At 38.7% G+C, this 21,554-nt stretch overlaps 1 protein-coding gene across 1 annotated transcript in view; it reads left to right on the plus strand.

Moving 5' to 3' along the window:
• Positions 1 to 4,257, plus strand: part of LOC147024197 (glutamate receptor ionotropic, NMDA 2A-like) — a 354,309-nt gene extending 350,052 nt beyond the window's left edge. The window contains exon 12 of the mRNA XM_085883870.1: positions 1,080 to 4,257. Within this exon, the coding sequence (XP_085739996.1) occupies positions 1,080 to 2,351 (1,272 nt within the window). The 3' untranslated portion in view covers positions 2,352 to 4,257. The remainder of the gene's footprint in view (positions 1 to 1,079) is intronic.
• Positions 4,258 to 21,554: the final 17,297 nt, after the last annotated feature.

Below are 21,554 nucleotides of genomic sequence, written 5' to 3' on the forward strand. Positions count from 1 at the left end.
TGAGTGGAGGAGGCCAATGGGCTGACCATGTGCCTCGTAGTTGCAACAGGTTCATCAGCATCTTAAGTATTTGGGGATGGGCATAGCATCTGCCTGGGGGATGGGCCAGACAGAGGCCCCGAGAACTGGCGAAAAGTGGATGCAGCGACCCGCTGCTCTGGTGCATGCTCCTATACCTGACCTGACCTGGGTCATCTGGTTCTTTTGCATCTTCAGGGTCTTTTGAGTCTTAAGAGTCTTGGTGGTTTTGAAGTATCTTCAAAGATCGAATGCGTCTCAGCAGTATAAAGGCTCAAAATATACATTCCAATGGAACGTAATTTATCGATGTATGTGTCATCACAACGTTCAAACAGTACATAATTAATAGACATATAGTCACATGACAATGAACCTGGTGTTGGCTTGGCGGTGAGGGTGGTGGCTTGGGATCCTCGGGTCCTGAGTTCAAGCCTGTTGGCTGCTGAATTCACAACGGGGGGTTGACTCATCCTGTCATCCTTCTAAGGTTGGCAAAATGAGTACTAGTGTAGCAGTCAAATGCTGCACATGAATGGAAAGGATGTTGATGGATTTATTAAATCTGGTATTGGTGTGACACGGGCATAATGGGCCAAATGACCTCCTCTTGTGCAAAAATTTCCTTGTAATTCTTGACGTCACGGATGGCTTCATCGATGGATGGACGGTCGGACGGCTTCACCGTGTTTTTCCTTTTTGCCTCGAAATATACAGTGCATAAATATCTCGATATCCACCATGTTCTATCCACTAACATAGAGCCTTCACCTAACTCCCAATTGGCACCTCTCTTTTTCTCTTCCTGTACTTTAACATGTTAAGAAGGCAATTGCAAATGTTTCAGAATTGTGATAGCTCCATGGACATCAGGCTATTCAATAAAAGTGTCCCACTTCCTTTAAAATGAGAGCTATCCTTTTTGATGTTCAGCAGATTTTTTAATTAATTATACTTATTTCATTGGTAATTTTTAGTTTGTGCACCTCATGGTTTTAAAACATTTTTGTTGTAAGGAACGCGTTGATCTTTCCATTCCTCGATTTCCTCTGTCCTTGCAGAGCATGTATAGCTGCATATATGGCGTTGAAAGTGGACATCACAAGCCTAAATGTGCTGTTGGATATCCTGGGCACCAAGCAGAAGCTGCCAATGTTAACCGTCTTATCCATGCTGCGCGGAATATTGTACACAGTGTTCGTGGCAAACCCGAACGTGACCGTCCAACTGCTTCACATCGTCTCCCTTATGCCTTTTCTAAAAGGAGTCCACTGCAGCTTCAATGTGGTCGGCAACACCAAAATTCTGTATCTGCCTGCCGAGCCTGTGAACATGTCTGTGGAGATCGTAGTTGCGTCTGTGCCTTGCGCCGTGCTCAATCCCTCACTGCTGGGCCTCACGGCCATCACTGCTGTCCACTTGTGCGTCAAGGTCGCCCGCACAGCAACTGGGAAACAGATAGTGACAACTGGTTATACATCTCACAAGATGGTGGTGGTAGTGGTGGTTATGAATCCACTGAAAATGACAGCCCAATGGGCAATGTGCATCACACAGCTTGGCGAGACAAAGTGCGCGTAAACACAAGTCTCCCACGCCATGCGATTGCCATCCGCATTCCTGACGATGCCATGCCACGGCACAGCACAAATGTAGACATTATACCGAAGCCATCGTGCCCACTCCCACCCTCATTTGTTCCATTACGCTCATGGGAATCCTGTCCAGTAAACGATACTACATCCACGGTTGCATGTCCCAGGTGCTCTCGTCCTCAGAGATGTAGGGCTCTGGGACACTTTCCTCGACGGCGGGCACCTCCCCTTTATATGGCCTCTCGCCATGCCCCATATGCCTTTGGTGCTGGCATTGACTCACCCTCTGATGCTGATGGAGATGAGGGTGAGATTGAAGGAGATGAGGAAGAAGAGGAAGAGGAGGGAGAACATGAGGATGAGGAAGAAAGTCAGGAAGGTGGTTGCAGCTCTCTACATGGTGTAACTGATTCTGAGGCAGCATCCACGACATGCTGGGGATCACCACGTGTTTCACGCTGTCCACGGCATCCATCTTGTATCACCACACTGATGACAGATGATAGACTTGTGGTGCAACAACGTTCTGAAGGTTCTGGATATGGGCATAGTTGCTCAAGAGACTGGGGATGTTCCAGACATGGTCAGAACCACTGGGGAACAGAATATAACTGGTGGAATTCTATGGACGACCCAGATTCCTGTTCAAAACCTCATACACTTCCTCGATATCCACCATGTTCTCGTGGAAAATCTTTTAAACACTCAACATTGCTTGGCTATGAATCAGAAGTATAAAGCACTTTGAATGTCCTTGTATGTAGTTGCTGAGGGTTCGATCTTCGTGTTACCTGTTTCGGTAATTGGGATTAAAGGGCTTGGCAGTTGAACCCATTTGCATTGTTGATAGTTTTTGATAATGATGCTGAGCCAGTGTTTGGATTTTGAGTTGTTAACAAGCGGTATAACTGTCTTGAACCTCATTATGTTTTTGGTATCGAGTTGTAATATCAAAATCGTATACCACTTTTGTAATGGACGGTGTGCTCTCAGCATAAAATGCAGCAACACCAAGATGGTAAGTAACATGTTGCCGACACAGGTGATGCTTACTATTGGGGTTGTCAGTAATGTTATAATTATTAAGGCTGATGTCAATAGGTCACCAGTTTATTCCATATAGCTGCCCACTCTCTAGCTTTACATGGTGGTTAGTCGGCAGACAGGAAACCAGCTTTTCCCCACTTCACTGTTCCGCAGGCTATGTCTGGCGTCGAAAGTGGACATCGCAAGCCCCAATTTTATAAATTGAAAATGACATGCTTTGTTGTATCCCAAGTACAATAATTGTCGGGAAAAATGGCCCATACTTGAGGAATGTTGTTTAATAACAGAAGTGACAAATCATGGAAGCAAAGAATGAATTGTCTGCGGTTAAGCTATAACGGGGCAAAAGAAAAGTAACGGAATGTTTTCCATCAGAAGCTCAAAAACAATTTACAGAAACGTCATCTGCACCATCTTGCATGTGTGCATATTGTCATTAACTTTTCAATGAATCCAAAGGGTGTGTTACTTCTGAGCCAAGCACGCCTTACCAGAGTTTCAGACTTTGTGCAAAAAAACCACGAACATCTCCTGTAGCTTCCCTGCTGAATGGCACAAAAACTCTATTTTCTACCAGAAAACTCTGTACCTTCTATGCAAATGACAAGATGGCAAAGTCATAGTTTCATAATTGATGCTAATTGTGTTTGTTATGCCTTTTGTTGTTGCAACTGTTGATGATGTTTGTTTGTTCATGATCCATCTTATTACCTTCAAACTGGCATAACCCTTTTCTGCATAATTATCTCCGACTACTATGTTCTGTCAATATTGCTCGATATTATTCTGCTTAATATGAGAGAAATTTGTACTAGATGGATGACATTACTCGATTTTATGCTTCATCAAAGATCATCTTTGGAGTTAAATTTTGCGACAAAGAATGCTGATCAAAAAAAATTGTACGAATTGTTTTCACACACTCACTCCAGTACATTAGAGATTACTGGCTGGATATCCAAATTTAACAGGATACAGTCTGGACATCCAAAACAAACAAACAGGTAATTATCTGGGAACCTGGACCTGCTAATTATAGCACATGGGCCTCCTATGTCCACCTACGTTTGCACTTAAGTTGGGCATCACAAGGTTTCGGTCCCAATCGTTGTCCAAGTTCCCTAAAATTATTTATGTTTGTGGCCAATTTTAATGGCAGGTGTTCACCCACTGTTCCAGAAACACTTGTTTTTGCTTATGTGTGGTAGACAAAGGTTGAGCTAATGGCCTTTTGCTCTCCGTGTGTTAATCTATTTAAACCTGTTGGTCAGTTTATGTAATCCGGAAGAGTGGTTTAGAACCGTGAAATATATATAGATATATATTCATGATTAAAAGGTATTGACATTTTACAACCAACTCAGACTCTTGCTGCTCTTTTGAACTACCAATAATTGGTACACTTCAACGTTTTGTTGTGTAATGGTCTGCGGTTTATGATTTGTAAAGTTCGGTAGCATTTGTCACAAGGTGCATTTTTCAATCTAATGGTTTGTAAGCACTCGAAAATGTCTCAACTCCCACTTTGTGGATGGCGATCTCAGATCTGGTCTGGTGGATCCTTGGTTTTTAGAGGCTGTCATTATGATTGTTACAAGCTCCATTGCTCATTAATGCTGCAAGACAGACTGTCTTTGCTCATGCAGTCCTCATGATGTTGGTATCAGTGAGATAGTGGGATGTAATGACAAATAAATCACGATAATTAAGGAAAATTTTGGCTGAAATTTGCTGATGATTTTGAATAAAATGATATACTGTATCTTCCCTCCACTCAACCCCCTTCTTCCACCCTCCTCCTCCACCACACCATCTCCTACATCCTCTCTCATAGAAGTAACAACAAATTTCGATTTATCTCTGATCTTAACTTGTAAGAACATCAAACATGCTAGACTTCCAATAATTGGCAGATTTATGCTTTTTCGATGTGTAATTGCTTATTGAGAGGTTTGAAAAGTAACATTTGTTGAATAACATCAGCGTTGTTTCGGATTGTTTCAAATTTACTCACATTGAACCCGTTGCTTCACTGACAGTATTTGAACAATCTAACTTACATATGTTTCAGTACAGTAAAACACTTTATTGACAGTCAACATTTGCAATTTTTATATTCCAGGAACATTTTCTTTACTGCTAACAACCCAGCATTAATTTTTGTAATACGCACACTTATTTGCCAAAAAACAATATTATAAATTCATTTTATGTTCCTATAAGACTTTACGTCATTTATTTTTTCTTGCAGTTGCAAAATGCAGTTGTCATTGAGTCAAGAATAATACACCGCCTTAAAGGCCTAGCCGAGCACGACACATAACGTCGTAATGACATCCTTGACATTACGCTGTCTGGCTACACCGCCTTCTTGATAAATCTGTTGTCCCAATTCTTAGCATCTGGCATTCAGCCCATTGACTACAAGACGTCAGTCAGAGAGTATATGGGTTATGGTGTTCAACTGCTATCATCGAAACAATGGGATGGGTTGAGTGTCGGACGCCAGGATGACACGCATGTCTGTAGAGGCCCAGCCTAGTGCAAGATGTAATGCCATAATGATGTCCCAGCTGTAATGTCGAATGACGTCCCACTGACAGACAGGTGGATGGAGAAATCGAGCTACTTTAATATCTAGAATATCAATTTTTAAAATAGTATATATTTAATGAAGAATGTACCGTTGATGTTCCAGCTACTCGGAGGCTTGGGTTGGAGGATCACTTGAGGACGAGAGCTCTGCGCTGGGCCACGCTATGAGAGGGTGTAGGGCAGCCCAGAATCATGGCGAAACCCAATCCTTATCCCTGTGTCGTAAGAGGTGACCAGGGTTGCGTTAGGAAGGGCATCCGGCGTAAAACCTATGCCAAATCAGTATGCGGATCATAACGGATGATCCGCTGTGGCGACCCCTTATGGGAGCAGCCGAAAGACGAACAACAACATATTTAATGAAGAATATTTTGAAAAAATTAATTACATTTTCTGCATCCAGACACATGTAGCATTATGTTTAACTTATTTCATTCACTGGCATGTTTGAAACTTACAAAGGATTGTAATTTTGAACCACCAGTTGTCTATTCACAGCCCTTTTTGACTTTCCAGAACAATTAGTTGATCAGGTAAAGAAGAAATATATATCGTTAAACTAATTATTCTATGAATTTGCAATTGCTCATTGGCTTTGAGACCAATACAATTTTTATTTTGGATCCAAGGAATCAAAAGGATACACACTGTCGGGCCCCGCTATTTGCGGATTCGCTGTCCGCAGACCCTGCGTATTCGCAGTTGAATAAATTTGACCTGCTTCTACATTTACGGCCTTATCGTTCACATATTTGCAGTTTTCCGCTGGTATACTCAAGTTTTTCTTTCGTGTTTTCGCAGTTTTTCGTCGGCGTATTCACAGTTTTTCATGGGATTTTTCATTTTCCTTTATGAATCACGAACCTCTGGGATCCTACCCCCCTTTTCCCCATAAAACAATGCCCTGACATTTGCAGATTCGACATTCGCAACATTCTCCAGGATCTTATCTCCCACGAATAGTGGAGTTCGACAGTATATTGAAAAGTTTCAAATGGAGCACCTCAACACAATTGGAACATTTAAATTGCATCAGATGTGACAATAAATGTTGTTGTTCCCAGCTTGCCGGCTCGATGACAGAAGATGCCATTTGCGTTTTTGCCTCCTCCATCCCTACCCCATTTAGAATCCTGTACGGGTACAAACAACTTGCTATTTTTCGAAATGCAAAAGCAGATTGCATTTGTTGAACGACTGTAAAAGAATCCAAAGAAGTGCTGTATTTTCAATCCAACTCCCATTTGCAATGCTCCCATTTTGAATTTCATTCTTACATCATGGCCTATATAGATGAACAATTGAAGGGGAACACACTGCACCACTTTCCCGACCTTAATCCTCATGGTTTTACGATCGTGCCTCTAGGCCCATGTGAAACACATTTTGGCAGACACTTCCTTGCAGAGACTTTATGTCGTTTTTTTTTTCTTCATGAAAAAGCATTCTGCACGCTCTGTGACGGTGACTTTTCAACTCCACCACATCTAGAAATATTGCAAACTGGAGGATGAGCATTCATCGTGAATTTTTCCTCCATGTTTATTTACTTCAAAATATTTTATCACGTGTGCCATGTTCAAGGACCTGCAGTATATCGGTTGATGGAGGTTATGTTTTCACCCCTCTCTGTCTGGTTGTCTGCCTATGCGTAGGATATCTCAAAAACTTATTGACAGATTCTAACGAAATTTTGGGGACAGGTTGGGGTGGGGGTGACCAGGACGACTTAATTATATGTTGTTGAAGATCTGGACACAGATCCTAAAATTTATTTAAGGGTTCTTCATAATTGAGAAATGGGGCCAAAAACAATATGTAGCACGATATTTTAAAAAGTGAGGGACGGATTATGACAAAACTTTCTGGATGAGTTGGGGAGGTGACAAGAACAAGCCGATTCGATTTTCGTTCAGGTCCGGATCCAGATGTGGTTTATCAGTGGAATACAAAACGTAAACTGTTCAGCCTGGTGGAGGTATGTGTTCTACTGAGTGCTATTCTCGTTACCTCCGCCACTGGAGGTGAAGGAGGTTATGTTTTCACCCATTTTGGTCTGTTTGTTTGTTTGTGTGCAGGATATCTCAAAAAGTTGTGGACGAATTTGCACAAAACTTGGTGGACATGTTGCACGTGTGAAGAGGAATAATTGATTCAGTTTTAGTGAAGATCCAAATCTGGATACGAGAATTGTTTAATTTTTTTAAGTGATTCTTCACCATTGAGAGGGCCAACAACGTTATCGTACTGTACAGCATAATATTTCAAAAATGTATTGGGCCCGACATGTTCTCATGGATCAGGCATTGTGTGGCGGAGGTGTGCACTCTACCGAGTGCCCTTCTAGTTTGAATATGTTCTGCTTTGTGCAAACAATTCGGTTATTTGTTTATATGTGGTCGTGCATTCCATTCACCTCTAAGCTGTCTTGCCTGGGTTTGAATTGAGATCATACTGGTGCTTCGTATACACTGAGATTCATCGATGTGTCTGCCATCCTTTTGATGGAGTTTATAAACTGGGCGTCCCTTCTAACAGCATTAGTTGTTGGACGTTAAAGACCCCACATTTTCCTTCGTGAAGAGAAGACGAGCTATGGCTGGCACCATGAAGTGTACAAATTCAAAATTCCAACCCCTAACATACTTAGTCGAACGACAGGCCAGGCCAGCCGATTCGTGAAAGCCTTTGCCCAAACATTCCTCAGCCGACCCCTCAAGGTGGGAATAATTGTGGCCGTGAAAGAGGAACAATTGCACACATTTGCTTGTGAATGTCGAATAGGTAATTCACAATTTCCTTTACAAATCGAATATAAACCCTTTTATTACCAACTCACACATTATTGTCTGAGATGCTGCCTTGAAAAAAATCATCTGGCTGCCCTAAATGTCTTGAGAAATTGCTTTTCATTGATCCATTTGTGCTTTTTCATATATATATATATATATATATATATATATATATATATATATATATATATATATATATATATATATATATATGATTATTTTTTTAAATTACTTCCTAATGGTATGAGTGAAAATATCATTTTGGAAAGCACTTCTCTTTTGTGTTTCCTCTACCTGACTAGATTTAGTCATAAAAGCTGATTCATACTTCTTGTTCTTGCATATGGCAGCTTGGCTTCCAGGTAGCTATAATTTTGTTGGGGGCACAATTGTGCTGCTGCTGCTGATCAGCTATACCAGTACACTGGTACTCATTTCACCTACCTCAGAAGGATGACAGGCTGAGTCAACCACACCTGGTGTTAATTGAGTGGCCAACGGGACTCGAACTCAGGATCCTGACATCCCAAGCCAGCGACCGTAACCACTAAATTAACACCAGACTTGATTAATGCTAAAACGTTACATTGAAATCCAAGATTTTTAGGCAGCAATGCAGCTTCCTCAATCTCATAAAGGCAAAAACTAAACTTTCAAAGGTAACACTATGTTATCCTCTTTATATATTGGTTCACGAGTCAGTAAGTGACCACTATATTCGTTATGGGTGTGTGTGTCTGTTGGGTAGTCGATCTCGTCGAAAAAAAAAATTTCAAAATTTTTTTTTTGAGATTTTGTTTTTCTACCCTTATTATGATCAGTATTTCCATCGATGTTTGTTGGGTTGTCGGTCCAGTGGAAAAAAAAAAATTAAATTTTGAAATTTGTTCTACCCTGATTATCACTTTTTCCGTCGATATGTTTGTCTTTTGGGTAGTCGATCCAGTGGAAGAATTTTTTTTTTGAAATTTGTTCTACCCTTATCAGTTTTTACATCGATATGTTTGTCTGTCTGTCTGCCGGTTCGGTCCAGTGCTCCGTTAATACAATGGCGATTTCGATGAAACTTGGTTGGTAGGTTCAGACCATGACCTAGTTGTGTGCAAATGAAAACCGTTGCTATGGACACCACCGATGCCGAGCAACGGGAGTTTGAAATTTTGAAAAATCATAAAAAAATTATTTTTTCGAAAATCAAAAATCGGGCCACGAGTGACTGTGGGCAGTACATTCAGCCATATTGTGAAAAATTTCCAGCCGGATCCCATGAAAACTGTCGGAGAAGATAGACTTTGAATGAACCATGGTCGAAAACAATAAAAAAACGAATTTCGTTATATCTCAGAGACTATGAGTCAGACATACATGAAACTGGTATGGTTGGTTCAAGGTATGTCCTAGTTATGTGTGAGAAAGAATCGTTGCTATGCACCCCACCGTTGCCTAGCAACGGCCAAAAAACCGCGAAATGTGGTGGTATTTTAACGAAAAAACAATCTGCAGCATTAACCCTTGAAGTTAGAATCATGAATTTTCTTGTGCTTAATTCTCAGGTCATTCCCCCATCGACCGGGCCCATCGCGTCAGGTTCTATTCGGGAGGCGACGACCCATGTCCCCCTACCGGCTTGTCTGTCTGTCTGTCCCCCTTTTCGGTCCAGTGTTCAGTTAATACAATGGTGATTTCGATGAAACTTGGTTGGTGGGTTCATACCATGACCGAGTTGTGTGCAAATGAGAACCGTTGCTATGGACACCACCGTTGCCCAGCAACGGGACTGCAGTTTTTGAAAAATCATTAAAAAAAAATTTTTCGAAAATCAAAAATCGGGCCACGAGCGACTACTATGGGCAGTACATTCAGCCATATTGTCAAAGATTTACAGCCAGATCCTATGAAAACTTTCAGAGAAGATAGACTTTGAATAAACCCTGGTCGAAAACAATAAAAAAATGAAGTTCATTATATCTCAGAGACTATGAGTCAGATATACATGAAACTGGTATGGTTGGTTCATGGTCTGTCCTTGTTATGTGTGAGAAAGAACCGTTGCTATGGACCCCTCCCTTGCCTCGTCACGGCCGAAAAACCTCGAAATGTGGGGGTATTTTAACGATAAAACAATCTGCAGCATTAACCCTTGAAGCTGGAATCATGAATTTTCTTGTGCTTAATCGTCAGGTCATTCCCCATCAAACGGGCCCATCATGTCAGGTTCTATTGGGTAGGCGACTACCCATGTCCGCCTACAGGCTTGTCTGCCCTTATTAGTATTTCCGTCGATATGTGTCTGTTGGGTAGACGATCCAGTCGAAAAAAAAAAAAAATTTTGATCTACCCTTTTTTCAGTATTTCCGTCGATATGTTTGTCTGTTGGGTCGTCAATCTCGTCGAAAACAAAAATTTTCAAAAAACAAAATTTTGAAATTTGCTCTACCCCAAATATCAGAATTTCCGTCGATATGTTTGGTGGGTAGTCGATCCAGTCGAAAAAAAAAATTTCAAAAAATTTTTTTTTTGAAATTTGATCTTCGCAAATCAAAAATTTCCGTCAATATGTTTGTCTGTCCGTCTGTCTGTCCCTCTGTTCGGTCCAGTGCTACGTTAATACAATGGCGATTTCGATGAAACTTGGTTGGTCGGTTCACACCATGACCTAGTTGTGTGCAAATGAAAACCCTTGCTATGGACAGCACCGTTGCCTAGCAACGGGACTTTGAAATTTTTGAAAAATCAGAAAAAATTAATTATTTCGAAAATCAAAAATCGGGCCACGACCGACTGTGGGCAGTACATTCAGCCACATTGTCAAAAATTTCCAGCCGGATTCTATGAAAACTCTCGGAGAAGATAGACTTTGAATGAACCCTGATCGAAAACAATAAAAAAACGAAGTTCGTTATATCTCAGAGACTGAGTCAGATATACATGAAACTGGTATGGTAGGTTCATGGTATGTCCAAGTAATGTGTGAGAAAGAAGCGTTGCTATGGACCCCTCCGTTGCCTCGCCACGGCCGAAAAACCTCTAAATGTGGGGGTATTTTAACGAAAAAACAATCTGCAGCATAAACCCTTGAAGCTGGAATCATGAATTTTCTTGCGCTTAATCCTCAGGTCATTCCCCATCAAATGGTCCCATCGAGTCAGGTTCTTTTGGGTAGTCGACTGCCCATGTCAGTAGGGTGAATATACTGGTTCGAGCTCACTTTTCCCCATGTAAATGAATGGGGGATTTTCAGCGATTCCCTTTTTTTTTTCCCTAAAAATAAACCCCCTTTTTCCCTGCTGAGCAGGGGTTTGGCTTTTTGTGAGGCAATGTTTTATGGTCGGATGCCCTTCCTGGACGCCTCTTACAAAACAGGGATATGGTACACCTATTCTAACCGGGGCATACACCGGGACCAGTATACTGGTACTCATTTCACCGACCTCGGAAGGATGACAGGCTGAGTCAACCCCTGGTGTTAATTCAGCAGCTGAGCAGGATTCGAACTTGGGACACTGGGATCCCAAGCCACCACCCTAACCACTAAGCCAACACCAGGCTTTGTATATATATAACCAGGCTATCCCAAGGTATATTTATTTGTCTCCCCTTTAACCTGGAGGTTGATCAGCTCACTAATTGAACCTATAAAGATTTGTTAATTCTCAAATTCCTTCAATAGTTTAATTTTCTTTGCACAATAATCCCCATCTAAAATATTGACAAACAAAACATTTGAATCTTTATATTTTTTAAGATACCCCTTTTGTGCCATTATGAAATGATAAACTTCTCTTAATGATCTCATCTGACCACCGCCCGAGTTGCAAATCATTTTTGTGTATAAACCACGCCTTAAAAAAGTTTTGTTTCAAATGTTTTCAGTTCATGCCGTGAAAATGAGGAAGTGTTTTTTGACACGGTCGTGCTGTGTGGTTTTAGACAGTCATGCTGTGAAAAAATAGGAACTATTCTGTGAGACAAGGTGTTTATATTTTATCTCAGAACACGAACTGAAAACATTTGAATCAAAACCATTTTAAGTATGTTTTGTAAATGATTCATACAATCGCCCAGTTATTTTCCAAGCTGTCATTTCCTGTGGCCGCACCCAATGCTTAGGGAATTTCCTCGTCGTTGCCTTATAAGTGATTCACCAGACAAAGTTTCTGCCAGACGGGATTTTCATTTTTACAACTGAGACATGGATGATCTTTCTTCCGATGAAGACAAAAGCTTACTACAGAGTTGGTAAGTTTGTGTTTGGTTTTCTCTTTGAACGATGAAGCAAATGATTATTAATTAAATCATGATAATTCTGATATATATATATATATATATATATATATTTTTTCCCTGACAGGGCATTGGAAGAAATTGAGTTTACGTATCACGACGTGGTTCATGAAATTAATACTCTTATTGAAGAGATCAATGATTTTAGAAGAGAATTGAAAGACATTTTCAATGAGTGGCACGAAGTCTTATCACGTCCTCTGATCTCGAAGGAATTAAACCAATGGTGAGACACGTGTGTGTGTGTGTGTGTGTGTGTCTGTCTTTCTACCTACCTCTCTCTGCTCTTATTGAAGAGATCAATGATTTATAATGACTGGTCTCTGATCTCGAATGAATTAAACCAATGGTGAGACACGTGTGTGTGTGCGTGTGTGTGTGTGTGTGTGCGTGTGTGTGTGTGTGTGTGTGCGTGTGTGTGCGTGTGTGTGCGTGCGTGTGCGTGCGTGTGCGTGCGTGTGTGTGTGTGTGTGTGTGTGTGTGTGTGTGTGTGTGTGTGTTGCTTTCCCTGTCTGTCTGTCTCTTTATCTATACCCTTGACTTATTATTTTTTTTTTCAGCACTATCGCACAACATCAGCTGTTGAAGCAATCTTGTACAACACATGATTTTCTGGAGTTAAATATTTCTGAATTATTATTAATATCACTCTCTCTTTAGAATGTCGTCTAATGTTGGTTGCATCATTAGTTTGAACGCGGTTTTGTCAGTACACTGGAATTAATTTTATTGACCTTGAAAGGATGACAGGCTGAGTCGGCCTCCTGGTGTGTTAATTCAGTGATCAACGAGGCTTACTCATATTACCATGTAATTATTATCCACTTTTTGTTTCAAAACAGAATATGGTGTCTGAGTTTCGAAATCACAAGACATCTGGAGAAGATTGCTGGGAAAGATTATACATTCTCGCAAATGAATATTTAATATTTTCAATATTAATAAATTATATTTGTTTTGTATACAATTACTTGATTCTGAATTACAAGAAGAGGATCAAAACATGAAGGGAGGGTAGGTGCGCCCCAATGGCCCATCACCCCTCATCCCATCCCTCCCCTCCCCATGTGTGTGTGTGGGGAAGGGTGGGGGTGGGATGAGGGAGGTGGTGGGTCAAAGGTGGGGGGCGCACAGGGGGATGAGGGGGTGGGGCTTGTGTGGGAGGGGCTTGTGTGGGCGGGGCTTCGGTGGGGCTTGTGTGGGCGGGGTGTGGGTGGGGCTTGTGTGGGTGGGGCTTGTGTGGGAGGGGTTTATGTGGGTGGAGCTTGTGTGGGCAGGGCTTCGGTGGGGCTTGTGTGGGCGGGGTGTGTGTGGGCGGGGTGTGTGTGGGCGGGGTTTATGTGGGTGGCGCTTGTGTGGGAGGGGTTTATGTGGGTGGGGCTTGTGTGGGTGGGGCTTATGTGGGCGGGGCTTCGGTGGGGCTTGTGTGGTCGGGATGTGTGTGGGCGGGGTTTATGTGGGTGGAGCTTGTGTGGGAGGGGTTTATGTGGACAGGGTTTATGTGTGTGGAGTTTTTGTGTGGAGCTTGTGTAGACAGGACTTATGTGGGAGGGGTTTATGTGGGCAGGGTTTATGTGGGCAGGGGTTTATGTGGGTGGAGCTTATGTGGGAGGGGCGAATGTGGATGAGGTTTGTGTGGATCAATGGATGGGTGGAGAGATGGGTGGATGGGTGGATGAGTGGAGCTTGTGTGGATGGGTGGATAATTTTTTAATTAAATAAACATGTTGTGTGTGGGGGAACTAATTAACTAATCACTAATTATGTGAATATGGGTGGAGCTTGTGTGGAGCTTGTGTGGAGCTTGTGTGGAGCTTGTGTGGAGCTTGTGTGGGGTTTGTGTGTGGTGGGGTTTGTGTGGGGTTTGTGTGGGTGGGGCTTGTGTGGGTGGAGTCAAAAAGGGGCGGAGTCAAAAATTTTCAATTTATTGGAGCTTGTGTGGGGTTTGTGTGTGGTGGGGTTTGTGTGGGGTTTGTGTGGGCGGGGTTTGTGTGGGTGGAGTTAAAAAGGGGCGGAGTCAAAAAATTTCAATTTATCTTTGTCTTTTGTAATTCCTGTGAATAAAATGAACCTAAAATCTCTTCCCCTTCCAAATCATATATCTTATAAGTCCAAGGAACCGTATCTATTACATCAACAATTTTAAAAAGCTCGTTGGTCCATCTTTTCGTATAACCTTTTTCAAAATGAGATTTCCACCTATATATTCTTACGATATCACCAACTTTGAACTTAGGTTTTCTGACATTAATCTCTTTTTCATATTTTAATTTTGTAAATGTTTCTGATGGTTTCATATTTGTTGCCGTGTGAATCGTGTCATTATACTTATCCACAATATCCTGAATAAAAGATGACCATTGTTGTGAACCGAGTTGTGTGAATTTTTTATATAGTCTCTCTTTTAAGGTACGATTAAAACATTCAACAACAACTGCCTTCCCTTCATTAAAGGTACTGTATAATGTAACACTGTTATTTTTTAGAAAATTCAAAAATGTCTTGTTATAAAACTCTCTACCCTCATCAGTCCACAATTTTTTAGGTTTTCTCTTACTTTTGTTAAATATCTGTTGAAAAGCTAACATAAGAGTATTACCTGTTTTGTTTTTTAAAGGGACAACCCACACATATCTACTCCTCAAATCAATAACGGTTAAAGCATACTTGTACCCCTTATCATTATTGAGTTCAATCAAATCAGCAGACCAGATATAATCTACTTCCTTGGAATAAACTTTCCTTCTCTGAAACTTTGTGAATATTGGTTTATGTAATTCATCAGCTAATTGCTCTTCAGTCTTAATGGCATCATTAGAGATTACAAGTTTTTTGAATTTCCAAGTCCAAGTTTCAATTTAGCACTGATCATCTTCTTCACAATGAACCGATCAACTTTTTCTCTCAAGGTTGGATTTTGTATCAGAGACAAATTATACAACATTTCTCTATCGGCTTCATGCTTTTCTTCCAACGTTGTGGTATTCCCATAATCAATATCGTGTCTCATGCACACTTCATCAACTCTATTGATAGGCTGACTCCAGGATTTAGGATTGTCTGCCTCATCTAATCTTTTATCCAAGTTTGTGCCTGGACCACAGAAAGAATACCCTGGAAGATGTAATTCCCCTGGTATTCCAGTAGTTGTAAATTTACTTCCTGATAAAAACTTTTGTATATCTCCTCCGAGTTTGTGTTTGGAGTTAAATTGATTTTTTTTTGAACCACACACCGAACATATACCTTTTTGGATAACCCTGTTATTTTTACTTTTAATATATGAAATATTTTTAGTATTAGTTTTCTTTTTACATTTGAGACAATAACTCATTTATTTATGTGAAAAAGTCCTGCAGAGTGCAAAAACCTTTTTAGTTTCCAACATGCACATTTGAATCTTAATTTTTAAAACATAAAGAATCCTAAGAAATGCCTTCACTCTCTCCTCCATTTATTTAAGAAAAAAACTTGAATTAAAATGAATAGCTTGACGATGTCAATAGTCTTGAAGAAAATATTGCAAATAGACTTGTCAATTCTTTGTTTTCCTCCTCGGTGGGTTGAGTTATTTTCTGTAATACCACCAATCTTTTTTGAATCTCACTGGTTTCCATATTTTGATATTTATTTAGGCTCGCTCTTTCCTCCCTCTCCTCCCTCTCTCTCTTCTCTTTTTCCTCCTTCTCTTTCTTCTCCCTCTCCTCCCTCTCTCTCTTCTCTTTTTCCTCCTTCTCTTTCTTCTCCCTCCTCCTTCTCTCTCTTCTCTCTTTCCTCCTTCTCTTTCTTCTCCCTCTCCTCCTCTCTCTTCTCATTTTCCTCCTCTTCCCTCTCTTCTTCAACTCCTTCCTCATCCCTTACTATCCTTGAATCGTTTACACCCCATAGAATATTATACATATATTCATCAGGATTTCTTGTTATTCCTGCATCGAAAATAAATTTTTTTACAACAGGAAACCAATAAAATTTCTTTTGAATTTCTAAAAGAGCCTTACCTTTTCTTAACTTTATAATTTTTTCATTATTTAACATTCTAATTAAATCTAAAGTTGTCGGTTTATCAACATCAGCATAATGCCAATCTTTTATTGAAAATACCTCATTTATATGTTGTAGAACATATTTATTAAAATACCGAATACCCTTTTCTTGAAGGTATGCTTGGACACAGAAATGATAATTTTCTTGAAGCCTTCTTGCTGTCATTTATGTATTAGAAATATATGTTAGAATAATATTATGGCACGAAACACCTCCCCATCTTCCCATAGTTAAATCATTTTGTATTTCCTTACTTATTATATATAATCCTGTTTTTTCTGTTTTCATGAGATAAACAAGGGCAAAACCATTATTATATTTACCCTTATTAAATTCTTTTATTTGTTGTTTACTAATCGTGGACCCACAAAACTCATTCTCGATACCAAGTGGATAATATTGTTCCTTACGAGACTGATTTAATTGTTCCAGGTCTTCGAGGTTAATTTTAAATGACCAATTATACCCTAAATCATTCATATCATACCCCCATTGTTCTATTCTCATACAAACGATACGCCCTTCTTTATAAAAATTTATTTTAATTCGAACTGTGAATTCTGTATGACCTGGAGATAATATCAACACTTCTGTATCTTTGGAATACACAGCCGTTTTATTTAAGGATATATATTGTGATAAATCGCTTAATCTCACCAAGTCATTCGCGTCAGTCAGGCTTGGATAATTTTTTAATTTAAAAGCATTTTTCATGTTAATATTTTTGGTTATATTATATTTATGTCGTTCAGCCTGTGCCTTTGTGTAATAATTTGATAAATCAATATCCAGTTCTTGAGATACACCAAAGATAGAACCATCTTTACCAACATAAGTCATTTATATTAGATTAAAAATAATATCATAAAATTTTTTAGTTTTGTTGAGTTGAAATAACACATATAGACATAATTGACCACAACACTTGGAATTTAATTCTTGGACTTGAAATGTTTGATAAACACCATTCTGTAAGAATTTTATAACTTCAACAGGTGGTGGAAGGCCAAAACTATCAAAATAATATTTGTCTTGACTATTAAAAATACAAACCCAATGAGAACCGTTCCCATTATTATCTTCTAAGTTCATAATAATATTCTTTGTATGTTTTGGCACATTTGTTAATTCATCTCTCATACAAATAACCACATTATGAATTTTTAATTTCTTACACTATTTGACAAGTTGTAAATTTGATGTTGTATTCTTTCCAAATTTTTCCAACCACTCATCAATGCTCATTTATTTATTAGAAAGATATAATCCATTACCTCTTTTCGTTAATTTTACACCTGCTTGTGCAATAGAAGAAAGCATATCTCCAACTAACAATCTCGCTTTATCAGGCAGACCTTCAAGTTTTTCAGCAAAATCTACAATTACGCCACTTCCACTAATTTGTTTCTCCAACTCTTTGTAATGTCTTTCCAATTCTTTTTGAGCCTGGAGTTGAGCCTTCCTTTCGTTGGCAGTTTTCACCGATGTTGAAATACCACCCGTCAATGCTCCAACCGCACTTAAACCAGCAAATAAAGGAATTAGAAATGGGAGAAATCCTCCACTCGTCTCTCTTATTGAATATTTTTTCAACATTGGTTTTGTCATTTTAATTTTAAGTGAGCCAGTGTCATTCAAGTATTTTAACCTGTTCTCTTGTGAGCAAAACATCAATTCTTACTGCTCCTTTTCTCTGAATTGTATTAACGTTAATCGTACAAGGCTTTTGATTTTGAACACAAGATGATAGTTTATGAAGATTGATTTGATTAACATATACCCCAGTTGGTACTTTGCCACTCATTTATTTAACAAAAAATTATGTGAGACTAATCATCACACCATTATCTGTATTAATCTGCAATTCTGTTTCTTCCAAAAGCAAACAATATGTATCAACTTCTTCACTCTCTCCTCTTTCAATGTATAGGGAAGTATCCACTCGATTAGACTTTATAGTTTCCTTTTGCGCGCTCAGGTCAAACGCATAGATTGTGTACAAACTTTTAAATGCTGTCATATCCAAAATAGGTTCTTTATTTCCATTACTTTCACACACCTTTTGGTAAGACTTGTATGCTTCAGCAAAATCATTTTTTTCCCAATTAATTTTCAATCTATCTCGTGGATAAAATGTTCCATCTAGAGAAACGCGAAGTTGTTTCACCTTAGCATTATCACTCAATGCATTATTCTTATCAGTCGCAGTATCACCATCTGGCTTTTTAAAAATGATCCACAGATATCGTGGCTTTCCTTCCAGAACACCCAAATTCCACGTGTAAGTAGTTTGATTGAGTTTAACGTGTTGACATCTTCTTTGGAGGTATGATACACTGAGTGGTTTCTTTGAGTTAAGTCTTCAATTCAACATCTCTTCTGTTTTAAGATTAGGAGTATATTCACTGATATACCAACTCATCTCCTCAATTACAAATTTATTCTGTTCACCAAAAGCACTAGCAACACCAAAAAGCAATCGATTTTCATTATCATTCCTTTGTAGTTGAAATCTAATTTTAAGACCATACAGAACTTTATCATGATCACAAAATCCAAATATACCTTTAAGAGGAACCGCCACAGTAAAACTATTTTCTGCTTTTGTATCATCATTATACGCTCCTTTCCTTTGAATATATCCAGGGTCTGTGTTTGTTCCCGTTGACATATCATGAATAAAACCTTTGACAGACCCCTTTCCCATTCTATCACTGAATGTATAGAGTGTAAATTTTATCATTTCAGATACAGCAGAGACATAATCAACTGCTTCAACTTCTTGTGTTCCAATATACAAACGCACACTATCAAACATTTTCCAGAAGAAATCATTTACAAGTGTAGCGTTTGTGTTATTCCCAGCTTTAGTGAATTTAAATTTACACAACAAGAAACTTTCGGAGAGATTCAAATAGGTTTGTTGATTATTTATTTCAAAACTTTTTGTACCATTCGTATTCCAGTCTGTTCCAGTTATTGCATTTACCTTGAAGTAATCTTCTTTTTTAGTGGAGTTTGAGATAATAATAGTATCATCCAAATCATAGATACTATCAATTGCTTCCATACTTGTATTTATTTAGGAAAAAAGATGTTAAAACTTTTGAAACCCTGATCCAAGTATTTGAATTATTTTCTGTTGTTCTTGGGGGGACAACTGAGTTTTGCCTTTCTTAATTTCTTTTATTGCTTGTAATTTATGAGATTCCTTCTGAGCATCTTTTATACTCTTTACAGCACCTGCTACATTTCCTTCAGCAGAAGCAGTTGAACCAATTAGATCTTTATGTTTAAGAATAGTTGAACCAATACCCATGAGAGTATCAATTATCCCATCTCCTCTAAATTGATGTCCAACACCCCTTTGTCTCTTAGGTTTATAGTATCCTCTACCAAGATACATACCTTCACCCTTGTAGTATGGGGAAAGGAACATCCCATCCCCTGTAATTATTTTATATTTTCCCAACTCGTGTTTCCTCACAATAACCATCGTATTTATTTATTGGAAAACTTCACGTAGGTGAATTCTGATAGATATAACTTCTCCATTGAAAGAAATCACACGATTATCTTGGTCGGTTATCCTAAAATTTACTCTGTGTATGGTTTTTCCTGACACAGGTAGATAAACCAAATTTTTGGGTTCCATATTGAATTTATAACCAATTGGGGTTGAGTTTGCACTGAATGAAAATATTGTATTTGTTTTTTTTCCATCATTATAAGCACCATCAATCAAATAACAGTGAATTAACACCGAATTTATTCCTGAGGATATTTGAATGACATTATCACTGTAAACCGTCCCATTAGTTTCAATCTTTTTTGAGGAGAAACCCAATAACTCTCTAAATGAATTATCAATTGTGAAATCAACCTTGTAGTTATTTTTAACTTTAATCGTTGATTTTGAAGTATGTTTTTGAATGTTTATAACAATATTTTTTGGTTCATCACCCTGTTCTTTCATAAGACGAGCAATTTCGGAAGATATTTGAGAAATCTCATATGCTCCGGGTGAGACTGTTATCGCTTTGTATCCACTTCCGGGATTATAACTAAACTTGTCATTTTTATCAGTTATATTAAATAAGGTATTATAAGTTTCCATGGACAATAAAGATGCCTCATATTCTTTTGTTGTGTCAAGTTGTAGTGGGTATGGGAATGAAGATGTGTGGTCGCTTGTTGTGAAATTGAAACTAAGGATTGTGCTTCTCATCTTATTTAATATGAGATAAAATGTCTTTATATTGAGATTTATTAATTATTTTCATGTTCATCAACTGGTCTAAAATGGCTGATGCTTCATTAAAACAATTGTTATTTCCAGCCTTCTTACTGCCTAACAACAACAACAGTCTATTAACTAATTGCGATGGGTCATTTGGAAGAAAACTAACACCTGAACCAAGGATACTTAAAGCCTGAATAATGTGTTTCTCCTTCTCATTCTTCCTACTTTTACCAGAAAGAATAACCTTATAATTTAGAGTGTTCAGCAGATCAATATATACTCTATCATCATTATTTTCCATATCCAATGGTTTATCAATATACTTTGATTCATCCCTCACAGTTGAACCTTCTCTTCCATCTTTTGTGAGAAGAAACATTAATCTCGGAGTTAGTTTAACAGGGGGTTGAGCAGAACCCAAGAACCTTAATTCATCATTAAATATCAATACCTTTTCTTGAACAAGATGAAATATTGCTGGTTGTTCTGTTGGAATGAGTCCTGCTTTGGTTTTTGAATCCGCTGAATATTCATTGTTTTGAACAGCATTCACAATATAATCAGGGGGTTGATTAATCTCTTCCAGTTGTTGAAATAATTCTTCATCATGATATTCTAATTCTCCAATATGCTCTAATTCTTCCTCCGTCATTTGACTGAAATCTTTTAACATTTGTAGCTTTCTGGTAGTATATTCTACTGTGGGTACTGTGGAAACATCTTTCATTTTTTCTTGGGAAGTTTTTAAAAGTGGTTTAAAAATTTCTCTTGTTTTCTTTCAAATGCTTCTTCGCCCGTTAGTTTCTGTCTGCGTTTCTTCTTTATGTCTTCCTGTTGTTTTACAACTTTTGAAACCAACTCTTGATGTTCCTTAAATCTTCTTGCTCTTTCTTTTACATCCATTTATTTATTGTAAAATATCATTTAATGAATTGT

This window comes from Eptatretus burgeri, chromosome 6 (assembly GCF_056783735.1).
Source record: "Eptatretus burgeri isolate ZD-2024b chromosome 6, Ebu_testis_v1, whole genome shotgun sequence".
NCBI classification, from domain to species: domain Eukaryota; kingdom Metazoa; phylum Chordata; class Myxini; order Myxiniformes; family Myxinidae; genus Eptatretus; species Eptatretus burgeri.